The 14,063-nt window shown below is 42.6% G+C and overlaps 3 protein-coding genes across 3 annotated transcripts in view; 2 read left to right on the forward strand and 1 right to left on the reverse strand. All coding sequences in view use genetic code 11, as the record gives it.

Annotated features, from left to right (window-relative positions):
• EGR_06650 (hypothetical protein) overlaps nt 1-6,317 on the forward strand; it is a gene marked incomplete at both ends in the record, with an annotated part of 12,344 nt that extends 6,027 nt beyond the window's left edge. Inside the window, 8 exons of the mRNA XM_024495899.1 lie at nt 392-537; nt 1,823-2,119; nt 2,200-2,764; nt 3,370-3,503; nt 3,586-3,699; nt 4,802-4,951; nt 5,251-5,681; nt 6,131-6,317. Coding sequence (XP_024349665.1) covers nt 392-537; nt 1,823-2,119; nt 2,200-2,764; nt 3,370-3,503; nt 3,586-3,699; nt 4,802-4,951; nt 5,251-5,681; nt 6,131-6,317 — 2,024 coding nt within the window. The remainder of the gene's footprint in view (nt 1-391; nt 538-1,822; nt 2,120-2,199; nt 2,765-3,369; nt 3,504-3,585; nt 3,700-4,801; nt 4,952-5,250; nt 5,682-6,130) is intronic.
• Nucleotides 6,318-7,112: 795 nt separating this feature from the next.
• EGR_06651 (TBC1 domain-containing protein) lies at nt 7,113-9,810 on the reverse strand (the record flags this gene model as incomplete). The annotated part of the gene is made up of 9 exons (XM_024495900.1): nt 7,113-7,187; nt 7,528-7,845; nt 7,966-7,973; nt 7,999-8,142; nt 8,303-8,398; nt 8,770-9,073; nt 9,283-9,486; nt 9,519-9,765; nt 9,797-9,810. The coding sequence occupies 9 exons, from the start codon at nt 9,808-9,810 to the stop codon at nt 7,113-7,115; spliced, it is 1,410 nt and encodes a 469-aa protein (XP_024349666.1).
• Nucleotides 9,811-10,267: 457 nt separating this feature from the next.
• EGR_06652 (RIB43A-like with coiled-coils protein 2) lies at nt 10,268-13,941 on the forward strand (the record flags this gene model as incomplete). Its single annotated transcript, XM_024495901.1, has 6 exons — nt 10,268-10,384; nt 11,123-11,204; nt 11,448-11,796; nt 12,562-12,904; nt 13,377-13,565; nt 13,882-13,941. The coding sequence occupies 6 exons, from the start codon at nt 10,268-10,270 to the stop codon at nt 13,939-13,941; spliced, it is 1,140 nt and encodes a 379-aa protein (XP_024349667.1).
• Nucleotides 13,942-14,063: the final 122 nt, after the last annotated feature.

The raw sequence follows: 14,063 nt of genomic DNA on the forward strand, positions 1-14,063 counted from the left end.
CCTGTCCAAATACTGATCCATGAGAAGATTTGCATAATTTACACCTTAGGGCGGGGAACAACGAAGTACCCTCCCATCCCGTCCTTATTCTCCTTACTTTCTGGTGAAGTACCTCCGTGATATGTGGTCGTCACTTTCTTTTGACAGTAGACAACTGAATGCGATATAGAACCGTGAAAGCAACGGTTGTGGCTGGGGTCTGATTTTTATTTTTACCCTTACAAGGGAACACGCTTCATAGAGGCGAAACTCGCAGGCTTGTTCCCCATTTGGACTGAAGTATTGGCTGTGATTTTGGCTTTCCTTAACTAAGAGAATATTGGTAGATGCTTTCAGCGGTTACATAACTTTCCGTTATAAGAATACATGAACTCCTTTGACTACCTTGAAGATGCTGACACCGCGATGGACGCGATGACAGAGAAATCGTACAAACTGGCCAAGGAGAATGCGGAGTTCTATCGCGAGCAGTTGGAGTTGCTACGGGAGGATGTGGAGGCACAGAACTCGCGCATCAGCCAACACTACGAGGAGAAGGTAAATCTCCAACCTCTCATTTCTTCCTCCTGTCTGAATGATGCGCTAAATGCAGGTAGGAGAGGCTGAAAAGCCTGCCTCTGGTAGCCTCCTGTATTTCCTAAACTTAGGCATTTAAAAGTACCAGGTCTAAAACAATGATGAGTTCCTCCCATCATCTCCCTCCATATACCATTTGCAAAGTTAAAGCGCTTCCCTTGAAATAAAATACCGCATCTCCATCAATCCCCACTTGAAGGAAGAGTGAATTGGATTGACCTGAAGAAGCACTAGGTGAAATGTGGTTGTCAAGTGGGATTTACGGATTAACTTCACGAAAGCCCAAATAAAGGCTGCAAAAATGAGAAATCTTTCATAAATATTTGAAGTGCATTAATTGCACTTCTGAACCAATCTTTCAACCAACATGGAAATACCTTTTGTGGCTCATGACGCCAAAAACGCAGCATTTCTGGAAAACGCTGGCACCACCTCTCAACATCAGCGCTACAGGCGGTTGATCTTTAAATGTCGCACAAAAACCGCCTTTCTCGTGATCTAATGACCCCAAGTTGTGGTCACAAACCGAAGACGACGGTGATTCAAAAGCTGTGGACGCACGTGCTTACGGAATAAATGCAGAGTTGATTGCGTTGCATTGTGTACCTTGCCGCATTTTTATGGTTTCTGCTTTACGTTTTCTCAATTACACTTTTACTAACCACTAAATTGCTGTTAGTTTACCTCGCATGTGTCACTTTCATAAGTTTCACCTCCTGCTATAAATTCGCTCCACTAGCCGTGTTATTATGATGGGTAGGATAACTCTCAGCACAGCGTGGGAGCTTCAGTGTGAGATTAATGATACCTTAACTACGGTGAACATTTCAACTCTCACTGACCCTGTGGGATTCTGCGCAGGTGCACAAGGCGAGAAGGTGTCCTCATTGCAGGTGTGTCGCACACCTTGACCCGACCCCGCCACTTTGATTATCCCAGACACGGAGTCTGTGAGAAATCGGTGCACCCTTAGCATCTCGCCTAGCCTGCAGATCACACAAACAAGAACAAAGCTATTCTAAAAATTATTGCATACTGTGCACAATCATATTCCCTGGTTCCTGGCTGATTCAGTCAGCTGAAATTTCCACATCTCACGTAGCTCCATATTAAGGGCCGCTGTTACTGGCTTTGACCATCCAAAACCGTAAAATCAACACTCGTTAGATGCATTGTTTTGCAGTTAAAAAAGTATCTTTAAAAGCTAAAGTATGGCGAATAATCATGTAAATGTGGTTCAATGTAGATTGGTGTGCTGTCGGAACGGGTGGAACAGCTGCAAAATATGCTGACACAGGAGAGCTTCCGCGTGGAACGCCTCAACGGAGAGCTAGATGCGGCTAACAGCCAATTGGTAGAAGCGCGAGAGACGGAGGACAACCTTACCGGTATGGTAGATAGACTGAAAGCCGAGTTGGATCGACGTCGCCTCGCCTCCACCAGCGAGCCTGGCACTCCCGGCGAGCCCATTATCGTTGCCAACACCGTCAGCAATGCCTACGCTGCCGCTCCGCTTCCCTCCTCCGTAGAACTGATTAATGACGTGAGTCATGCTGCACTGTGATGTTACACGAAAACCAGATTTACGGTATCCTACTGAGCAGCTCATAACCTATCTTGCAGAAGCAAGGAGAACGGATGAACGCCTTGAAAAAACTGGCAGGAATTCGCAGCTTTCTCACGGAAAACCCGGAGATCTATGAAACCTTGAAGGATACCCCATTAGGTCAAGGCGGTGAGTATGATATCCTCTCTCCCAACGATAGACCGGGGAGCAGCTCCCTCGGCTTGGATGGCACCCTCGACCACTCGATGAACTCGATCTACCATTCACAGTCACACATTGAGAACTACCACCTGGGTCGAACACAAGAGATGGAGAGTAGATATCATGCGCTACAGCAAAAGCTGGACGATGAGATCGGATACAGAGAAGACCTAGAATTAGAGGCGCAGGAGATGCGCAACAGGATCTCCAACCTACAGCGTCAGGTACGGCGCCAACGCGACGAACATGAGGAAGAGTTGGTGGAACGCGAGCAGGCGCATACTCGACGGGTGCGCGAGCTCGACGACGTGGTAGAAGAACTGACTCGAGAGAAACAGGGTCTCGAAAAGCGTTGTCTCGATTTGCAGAACAAAGTGGAGGAGCTCCGCCAAAAACCTGATCTCAGTGATAGCGAAAACGGTACGTTAATGCACCTCACAAATCACTATGTACACAAGCTCAGGAGAAAACTGCACCAAACTGTGATAAGGTGCTTCGCTATGATGGAGGCGATGTGATTTGATACGCTATTTTCTATCACTTTCGATCTCTTCTACTTGCAGGTGAAATGTCAGCACTTATCACCTTCTTTTAATCCAAGATCGCAATTAGTAGGATCTATACGTACATGATTAAAGTTTTGTCATCGATGGAATTAAAGGCAATTAAAATTCTGTCAGGAGACTCTCATCATTCACTGTGTGCGCTTTAGCAAGAAGTATGGGTGGTTTATCAGTACCAGAATTGGAACGAAAACGGTACGAACCTCTTTCCAAATATTATGGGAAGAACTGTTAGCTACACATGAGTGCATGACAATGAACAACTTTTGTACGACCCAAGGTTTCGGGTTTTTGAATACTTTGACGCACTAAATCCAGGGGTACACTTTGCCTTATGTAATTTCTTCATGAACTTTAATGGGCAAAATTAGTACGAGTTGGCATGGTGGTTGGTGGCGGCGTCTGTCTTCTTTCAGACAAATTGGCTCCAATACTGACATTTGCATCAAATTTGTGTTTAAGGCGGTGACGAGCTTCGTGACACGCGTGCCAGATTGGCTGCTGAAAGTCGTCAGTATCAGAAGCAGTTGGATCAAATAAGGGAGGAATTTGAACAGTACAAACGCGAGAACAGCACCGAAGAGCTGAAAGAGCAGGTAAACTGACCTACACATATAAGTGGTTACGTTAATGGTCGATAATGAGAGAATTATCTAGTTACCTCCCTCTACTATTTAGTTGGTTGAAAAGGATGAGAAAATATCGCAGCTGGAAGTCAGCCAACGTCACACAAGCTCTGATATGGAGATTCTTAACGTCCGATTGCAAAACGCTAACAAACTTCTTGATGACGTAAGTTGTGCGTGAGATTACTTATGTGCCATAACTTTTAGCCAAATGAAATTCTCAATGCTAATTTATTACCAACTTATTAGTGAACGGGGTGTCTGAATGACCTTTTTGAGCATATGAAATTAATGCTTGATGGGTTGACCTCGCCGTTACAGATACTTAGCAAAGGTCTGACTAACGGCGCATATATGGCTAGAACTCATGGGAAGTGGAGCCAATAAAGCATGCAAAAGTTTTCACATCGCGACGACTGTTTGGTGAAGTAACAATATTTCGTGTTAAACTATAGTGTTCAGTGCAAGCCACATGTCTGCTTGGACTCATAAAACTTGTCTGAGGTACTTAAAAGTAAATACAACTTTCTTTACTGAATGGATTAAATAAAACCATAACCATTATTAAAAAAGGCCAGCCATTATGCGTGAACAAACTTGACGCACAAAATAGGTACACTGTTTTACTTATGTCCTATCAGTAGGCATCACCGTCTAGTATTTCTCACACATTTTATAAATGGACTAAACAACGGAATGTTGTCTTTTCGGTCTTTTTGTCATGTGTTTAGTAGAAAGTGGAACTACAACAGTATCCTGGAAAGGAGTTGTTTTGTTGAGCCCCATCCGTTTCTGACAAACAATGAGTGCATGGTTAATGCGACCCATTTTATTGTCATTACATGTGGTGTTGCCATGCAGAACGAACAGCGCTTGCGCAGCCTGACAAAGGAGCGACAGGGCCTGATGCACCGCATCTCCCAGCTGGAAGGAGAGCGCGACGCCGCGGTGCGTGAAGCCGCCTCGGTGACTGGCAAGGCGGGTGCGGAACGCGAGGCCTCGATAGCACGACAGCGCGAACTCGAAGACCTCAAACTTGAGCGCGCTGCCTACCAAAAAGACTTCACCGACATAAAAGCAAGGCTATTGTTTTGGTGTATTTATGCTAAAAAGTTTGCGTAAGGGACTTTCACCCACAAATGGGTAAAGCGTTTCAGTGCCTTTAAAGCATTTATGATAACTAACAGGGCTTTACAGAACTTTTTTTCGTTAAAAAGAGTAATCACTAACCCTTCTTATCTCACTCAAATATGCTATTTGATGCTCAGTTGCACCTTATGGAGACAAGTACCAAAGCGGAGGCAGAGAAGCGCGCCTTAGAAAAACGTCTAAGTGACCTCGAAACCTCAGCGAACAAACGAGAGACAGATCTCAAAGCTGATCTTGATGTATACAAAGAAAAGGTCGAAAATCTTCAGGTAAGTGAACGTACTTATGGCACTTTCTTTCACATATGCCTAGTGCGGTGATCATACTACCAGTAAATCAAGTGAAACATTCGAATTGTTTACAATTCGATGTTGTTTTGTACTATTTGTTGTGCATACGGCTTATAATACTGGGACCACTTTCTAAATTATAGTTTGGAATATATTATGGATTACTGGAACGCGTTGAGACACTGCTATGATGATTTGTAGAATTCACATGCACCAAATAGGTTTGAGGCCTGTGATGTTTGATTTTGAAGTCACTCCTACTGCGTTGCACTGTGTAGCAAGAGTTGTCGGAACTGCACAAGGTCGAGTCAGCAACGTCGACGGACAACCGTCATCTAAAGCGGCGGATCCGGGAGCTACAGGACAGCGTGGAAACGTACACACAGCGAGTGGCTGAGCTAGAGCGTCGCAATGCGGACCTGAGTGCGGAGGTGGAGCGAACGCGAGCCAGTCTAAGTGCGAGTCGTGAGGCTGCGGCAAGCTTGCTACGCGATAGACAGACCCTAGCTAGCGAAGGCTATGACTTCTCTGCCACTGGTCCAAACACTGACACCGTCGAGTACTCCGACGATGAAGAGCTCGACGTGTCCAATGCCAATGACGAGCTCGTTGCCTCTACTAGAGACCTCGGCCAACGTAGTGCCTTCTACTTTGGTGGCATTAGCGGTACTCAAACTGTCGATCGCTATGGCAGTAGGAGTCGGCAAAGGTAAAACCCTCCTCTCTCCTTCACCAGAACCTGAGCAATGATCAACCAAAACAATGATCCTCTCACCTCCAATCGAATCGCACGTCATAAAGCACTTATTTGTTATTTTGTAAGGTAAAGAGGTGAGCCCATGCACAACCTCCAAATAAAATCCAAGTAAGTATTGTAGGTTAAGCAGAAAAGCATGGAGGCGCAAATAAAGATGTCTTTTCGATTTATGTGCCTCTTATCCAATTTCTCAAAGTATTTTACACATCAAATTGATATAAATGAAGGAAAAGCATTGATTATCAGCATGAATTCTTCCTAGGAACAGTTTGTTTGTCAGCGTATGAGTCTCTAGAAGTCCTAGATCTCCCGAGCCATCCTAATGTTTTGTTAATGCATCTAGGCCGCGGTGCTCGAAAACAACATGCCAATGACTCATCACTCCATTGCATTTATTTCAGTCAATCATCACGCTCCACATCAGGGTCACACACGTACAATCGAACCCAGCTAATGTCCCATCGCCAATCCACGCCGGCTCCGACGTCGTCATCGAAGGATTTGTCGCCTCTGCTACCCCCTCTTCCGTCCACCAGAACCGAGGAGCCGGGCCAACAGAGCGAAGGAATTTGCCACTCAGGAAACTAGCGACCCCGTAGACAACCACCATTTATCCACTCCCACCCTCACCGCATCATCGTCCTGAGCGCGCTGTAACACCAACAGCCAATCACTACCGCCACCAACAAGACGCCCTCCTTCCTAATCTGCCACATATTTTGTGATCAATCTCACTGTGCTTTAAAGAAACGCCTGCTAGCACAGTAGTATTGCTTCCTCTGTGTCGGCTTCCTATAAGCATGCCCATTGACGCTGGCCCCAATTACTACTTTTGTCGTCCAAGCAAGTGTCACCGGTAAAGTGAGCAACCAGCTAAATATGCCAATTCAAGTCATTACCAAATGGAGACAACAATCTTTACCCAAAAAAAAGTTAAACAGATGTCCCTGAAAATTAGCACTTGGGGATTAAAAAATCCAGTACAGGGGCACCGCTCGAACACAGTCAGTCCAGAGCAAAGGGTCCAGTGACAAGTCGGCTGCCTCCGATGAGAACGACGAGAGGACGGCCTGCTGTAATTATTTATCCTATTATTTGCTATGGGACGCCCTTTGATAAAAGCTCAATGGTTTCCATGCAAAGTTCGTCAAGTAAAGGGTTTTGATGTAACTGAGAGCAGAAAATCCAACCTGTCAGTCCTATCATTCAGACACGAACTGCACTGTTTATGCTAAAACGCCATAATGACCAAAACTTCTACAAACGAAACTGATCGCATGCTTGAAAGAGGACCTTATATTTGATCAAGCTATAGAAAAGAAGGGGAATCACATATGATAGAAATGCAATTGAATAAGTCAGAATTGATTGATGAATACGGTTTCAAATCCCGCAATGATTATTATACAAATCCAACGCGTGAGAAATTATGCATCCTACGTCGGTGTACGGATAATTCTGCAAATCAGAAAAGGAAGAGTTGTTACCTTTCCTGACCTGTGGTAGAGTAGAAGTGGGATGAATATAAAGAAAAAGGATTACCCTCGTGCTTTCGGCGCGCTATTAACGAGAGAAGTAATAAGTATTTTAATTACTCTAATGATTAAAAACCATCCAAACAAAATTCGGTCTCGGCAAAAAAGTGGTTATGCTAAAAGCCTAAAAAATGCACATAAATTGTGGGTGATAAAAAACATCAGTGGGTTGTAAATGGGTCCCAAATGCATTAGTACAGTAATCACATGCTCTATAATGAAGGTTGCTGAATATTTCGCCTAAATTAACAAGAATGGCCCACCTGAAGGAGGTGAACGGCTCGAGGGAAATCACAATCCAACAATTTGCTTCTAACTAACCTGTAGAAAAGAAGCAGAACCTTTGAAAGTGAAATGGATACGAACGGTACACTCTGTGTATGTTGCACATTAATTGGATTTATATGGCCGAAAAGGCAGGTGCTGTTTACGGGTGATTTACATGACCAAAAGGGATGGGTCAATAAAAAAGCAGTCTCAACAAACCGTGCAACATTACATGAGCATTGAACAGCATATGTACAGGACCAGATCGAATCGGTGCTCGTCAGCGAGAATGCAGTCCCAAAGTCGGAGAACATCTTAAAGGAATAAAAAGATCAAATCGGAGAAGGCTCACATTACCAAGTGCGAGAAACCCCTCACTGCGTTACTCAAATATTATGCGCTATATTGCTTTAAGTGAGACTGATATGATCAACAGAGGCATCTAAAGATCAAAAAAGGGTGATCACCTGGAAGGAGAAACTCGCGAGCGAGCAAGAGGGTGATCCAACGCAAAGCAAAATGTGCAGGTTCTAAATGGAGGCGATCGAGATGATGAAGGAGCTCAGGATCGAAAACTTCTAGCAGATGCATCATCTGCTCCATCTTGCTACCTAAACTACGCGTTGTAATAGATCGGTGAGATATAAAAAAAGATTCGTTAAATCTTCACGAAAATAAACTTCAGAGAAACCACAAAAAAAACACAAAACTGCCATGACTTTTCTCTAGCGTGCACCCGAGGGAACGACACAAGTAAAATGCACAACTCACCGATCCCGATATCTTGATCAAAGTTGCGATTGAAGACACTCTGAATTTCTGCCATCAGGTTGTTGAAGCAGAAAAATGTATCCGCTTCGGCAAAGCCTTGAAAATTTAGAAATCATCTTGATTTTTAGAAATACACAATAACCACGATACTCAGATCACATTTCAAGAGAAAGCCAGTGCTGATCCAGTGAATTATTGTTATAGCAAATAACAGCACGTTTACTTGGCAGCTTTTAAAACAGTAATATTTATGAATGTATCTTAACATAACAGTATATTAGACAGTAATGCAATTAATAACATGGAAGTGAATACGGAAAAAGGGCCCAAAATTGTGGAAGAGACCATGTACACAGATATTTGAATCAATAATGAGCAGTGGCATTCTTCATCAAAATAACAAATGGTGTCAACCCCAAAAAAAAATAGTGGTATCCACACCGATGTGTAAAGCTTGGAAGACTTACGGCGTTCCTCAGGATCGGGATGGTTGGCAAAAACGTGGTAGATAGGGCCAGCCACTTCATTCATGCCCTGAACATAGGAAGAACCTTTGTTAATTTTGTAGAAAATGAATATGATGCGTTGCACCACCTCCCAGTGCATCTCCAGACGACCAGATAGTTCATTACTTTGCGCATCGTCAGTAGACCCGTCTTTTACGAAAGACTCGTCGCACGCCGCCCGCAACAAGGAGTTTGAACCCCGGATGCTATCGCAACTGGTCACCAGCTTCAGGGCACCAATAGTATTCGCTGCAACATCATGTGACTAAAATGGGATCCAATAAGACAAAGAACTCCTTCTTGTAAGGCATAATCAAATATGGAATCCATCACCTAGTTTACCAACTTTATAGAAGACTAGGGACATGAATCAAACATACCAACTCTATATGACGCAAAAGAAAGCCCCACACAACTCCAGTCACAAAGAAAATATGGACGTCAGTAAACAATTTAATCACCCAGGATGCTTACACGGGTTAGTTCAGTTTCAATGCGATTGCGCAAGTCAGAAACGCTGACATTTACGGAAAAAGCCTCGTTACACGGATACTGAGTTGGGCGCCGAAAAAAATCAAGTTCTGGGTATAGCCGACGGCAGTCCTTATTTATCTGCAGCAGAATTCTGTTGTCATCAAAGTATTCACGCCAGTTACTGCAGGGATCACTACTCAAAGGCTAAGAAAGAATTGGAGGTAAAAGGAGATTACATGATCGGCAGACTTGTCCAACCTCGACTTGTTAGCCACAAATTCCATAAGAAAGCCCTCATACTCCGTCCGCGCTTTCGACAGCGTGCAATCCCACAGCGACTTTTGGAGAGGAAGATAGTTTAGAAGCAATTTCCAAACCACAGACCTAATAGTATAGCTTTCTGGACAGCCTAAAAAACACGCTTTCCGTAACTGATTCAAATCAATCAACGGAAACTCTAGTATATCCTGAAAAACCTTCGATCTAACGGGTCAACTTTACCAAATAAACCAACCGTGACTCTCGCATTATCGGGGAAAATATAAGGCATTTATAACAAAAATAGTCGGCAATACTTACTAGGCATATATATTGGCATATATTTGTACTCTTCGTCTTCATCACATTAGATAATGTCTAACTTAACCACAAATAAAAAATAGACGCACCAATTCTGTGTCAAACTGCAGAAAATACTGGCACCAATTTTCAATGTTGTTTGTTTAGCCACCATCCATTACACACTTTTGACTTTTTTAAAGTTACTCTCAACTGAAGTATCAACGATTTTATTGGTATTTTGATCGAATCGCATAAGGACCTATAAGTGAAATTTCATAGGTTATCACAATACTAAACAACCTATTTTTTAGTACTGGAACGAATGTAGGTGTTATGTTTCAGCATTGGCTTATTTATTTGTTTTATTTAAGCAGCCTCGAAAATTGTCATGTAAAATGGACTCGGCGGACTAGTGATTGTAGTAATGAGCAGTATAAATCTGCCGATCGACAGAAAGGAAGCAGCAGCAATCGAAAGGCGTCGGGTTTTTGAAGAACAAAGAAAAGCTAGGATTTTCAATGAACGGATTCGACTCATAGGGGTTGGCCTGAGTGTTCTATTTCACACCGCCCTTTTTTCTATATACCCCTCTGAGTCCCACTGGATCTTGCAATTTTGCTATAATATATATTTATTAGCCCTTATTATGAACTAATTTGTCACAGGTAAACTTTGGGTGTGGTGGTTCAATTCGGATTGCATTTGACTTAATTTTTCTTGTATTTGCCAACAGTTTAGGCCATTTCATATCCATTCTATAAATTGAGTCATTATAACTATGCTTTATCGTTTGAATCCAATGTCTATACTCACAAACCGTAAAGTGTTTGTCTCGTAATGTGTCCTTAAACAAGTTCTAACTGCAAGTTTCCTTTTTAGAAAAATGGTTTTTATGCATCTTTTAGTTGCTCCGGGCGAATAGATACTTGGAATCTAAAATATTTTTTAAAATGTAATAGGGCAGAATGCTTTTTTGGATTGTTTAGTATTCAGGTTCTTTAAAGTTGCTTCTTCCTGTGCTACATATCAAAATTCATGCCTATTTTATTGAATTAACTCATGCCATCGCTAGCCTAATTAAACAGAAACGCAGATTGTGCCACATTTTTCCTATGCGGTATTATACTCTTCCATGCAGGGTAACCTGTGTGCATTCCCCTTTTTGCTTAAAGTAGTCAATTTGAGCAGGATCATTTTGACAACTTATTTAATTTAGTTAAAAATCAGTTGACATGGTTTTTGCCTTTTACTTAAAAGGCAAGCTCGATTTTTTTCCTAGGTTGATGAGTGTGCCCTAGCACGACAGGTGAAGGATAAGAGAGAGCGTGAAGAGCATGAACGCTGCAGAGACATAGCTTACGGTATGTCAGTAATCATAATGACAACATTCTCCTATTTACCCCGTCAAAATTTACTCGTAATTGTATGTTTTAACTGTTTCAAGAGCGTATTTTAAAGTTTGGGGAATTTGTTTTGAATTGGATGTGCATTCGTGTGAATCTGGGTAAATGTCCTCAATAATGAATTGTTGTAGGGTAATAAGCAGAACCTAACAGATTTTGAACTACCCCGCGTTATTGTCACTGGTTTGCATGATTGATCAGGTAAAGATGTTGAACGCAATGACAAAATTGCAGTCCTCTTGGAGAAGCGTCAGCACAAAGACCAGAGGGAATTGAATCGAGCCCTTAATGAATTTCGATTATTACATCAACAGTCGAGCTCTCGTCGTGAATTTGACCTCAATGACCCAGATGCAAAGAAAAAGGATAGGCCGGCTCGCATCTCGGATGATGACCCTAGATGCGGAGTCTCATCTATACAGAAGTTTGTTGGCGAGGATCTTACGAAAAAATCGAGGGAGAAGTTCCAACAGGAACAAATGCAGATTTGGTTTGATCGGCAAATCGAGGAACGGAATAGGGCTGAATGTGCTAGAAAGCATGATGAACAGTATGGTTCGCCTTCTTTGGCTCATTTTGAATTTTACTACTGCAAAACTAAGCCTCATTTAAACAATACAATGATGCAATTCTATATTCATTTTTAAGAAACGGCAAAGGGCATTGACACTCAGTACAGGCACCTTGGATGGTCAATTTTGCAAGTACTTTTTGATAACTATGCTGAGAATCTGCCTCTTTAGTTGTTGAAAAGATTGCCCCAAATGGTTAGGCCAGCCGGCCATAAATAAATTTAGATTGGTCTTTCTCAAGGTGGCAAATATAGTAGACCATCAACCAAAACTGGTGTTCGGTGATGACCAAAAAATGTCTATCCCGATTTTCAACGTGCCTTTTGTGTTTCCTTTTAAGTAAACAACCGGATCACTTGAAATATCTGTAATTCCTATCGGTCAAATTACAATTCAGAAGGATTGTGTTTTGGACGCTGGAGCAAATTTGCAGCCTACTTAATATAGATTAGACCAAAAACAATTATAAATAGTTACATTTGTCCATTTTTTCGATAGCCATAAATGCGCATTTGACATCGATGAGAATCCTGTAAAAAAATAGTTTTATGCATAGCAAAATGCTTCCCTTTATTGATCAAACAGAATAACTCTAATTTTTTATATTGCTTAAGTCTACTCACCACTGTTATATTCACAGCCCTTCTACCCGCCGACCCATAGGCATTTGCAAACTATGCTATGTAGGTATTTATATCCGACTATGAGCTTCATCGTAAATACGACTGTGCTTCAACATGAAGTCTGCAGGCGCTGTACGGACGGGAGATGGATGGACGAGTGCAGGCGATGGCACGGGCGGAGGCGGCGTGCCGTCGTGCAGTGCAGTGTGCGGTGCGGCGCTACAACGAAGCGCTGGCGGCGGAGCGCGCGGATGCGGATCGCGCCCAGCGACGGTGCGAGGAGGAGGCGAATGCCCGAGAGATTCTCAACTGCATCAATTCCGATCTCCTCACTGAGAACCCCGCTCAGGCCATTTCTGCCTTCGGACCGCATCGTATCTGCCCCGACCGCTACAAGGGCTTTTCACCCGAACAGCTTGCCGAAATTCGTCAAAAACAGTGCCAACAAATCCGCGAAAAAGTGGTGTGTTTCTCTCGGCTTTTCACTGAATCCTTTCTATTCGTCTACCGCTTTCAGACGAACGTCGAAAATGTCTTAATGTGGTGGTTCATTCAAGAAAAATATGTTCAGAAATATATTTTACTTGACAAATGAACCAGCCGAGGGATCAGTCTTTAATCTGTTAGGAGTATGCAATAAGAATTACGGATTTGACTTTTAACTATTGAGAAGAGAGACCCTTGGTCCTGACACATCAAACTCACCGCTTGCATCAAGTTAGATTTGGATCCCGCTAGGTATCGAAATTTCAAATATTTTTTCTAAATTAAGACTGATGTGGGTTAATATGTAAACCTCTGCGTTTCAGTAGCGTTTGCGAGAGCAGTTTACGCTATTGCAAATCTTTGAATTTGGACTTTTGCAATTTCACCGCATATTTTTTCAGTTAAGCTTGTTGTGTATCGTTTAACTGGGGGCTTTAATTTTGGAACAGTGTAGAGAAGCAGAGGAGAAACAATTGAACAGCCAATTTGACAGTGAACGTGTAAAGGCGAGCAAAGTTAGCCTCCTCCTTGAGCGAAACCTGGAACGGCAGGCGCGTGGCTATCGAGAGCAGATAGCTCAGGAGAATATGCTCCTTGCAAAGGATCAGAGAGCCTTTCAAAAATATCTAAATGAGGAGGTGAGCATTTATTTTGCGGAATGTTCTTGCTCATATCATTATCTTTATTCGTATGTTATATTATCTCCAAATTGTGAATTATCCCGGACCCAAAAATAGTCTATTCTGAACAAAATCCTTTCAAAGCAGCAGGTAAAGTCGTAGCAATGTTCGAATGACCCTATTTTGCTTTGCTTAGAACAGAGGACTTAATTAATTCTGACACGTCAATGCTTCTCACTCAACCAGCTACCAATTCAAAGAATATAAGTGAATTTGAATTTTGAATGGTTTGTTAATCGTTATTCTAGCTTCTAGACTTTCCTATCTATTTTAGGTGTACAAGTATAAGCCAACGGCGGCCTACTTCATGCAATTCAATACAACCTCCCGTTAAGATGCCGACTTCTTTAGGAACTGTACTACTTCTATTTTGACATGTGGTGTGTCCAAGAAAACAAAACTTCTCCCCCTTCCTTCAAATTGAACATTTCCAGCCACATTGGCCTAGAAAATATG

The sequence above is a fragment of the Echinococcus granulosus genome, assembly GCF_000524195.1.
Source record: "Echinococcus granulosus chromosome Unknown EG_S00061, whole genome shotgun sequence".
NCBI classification, from domain to species: domain Eukaryota; kingdom Metazoa; phylum Platyhelminthes; class Cestoda; order Cyclophyllidea; family Taeniidae; genus Echinococcus; species Echinococcus granulosus.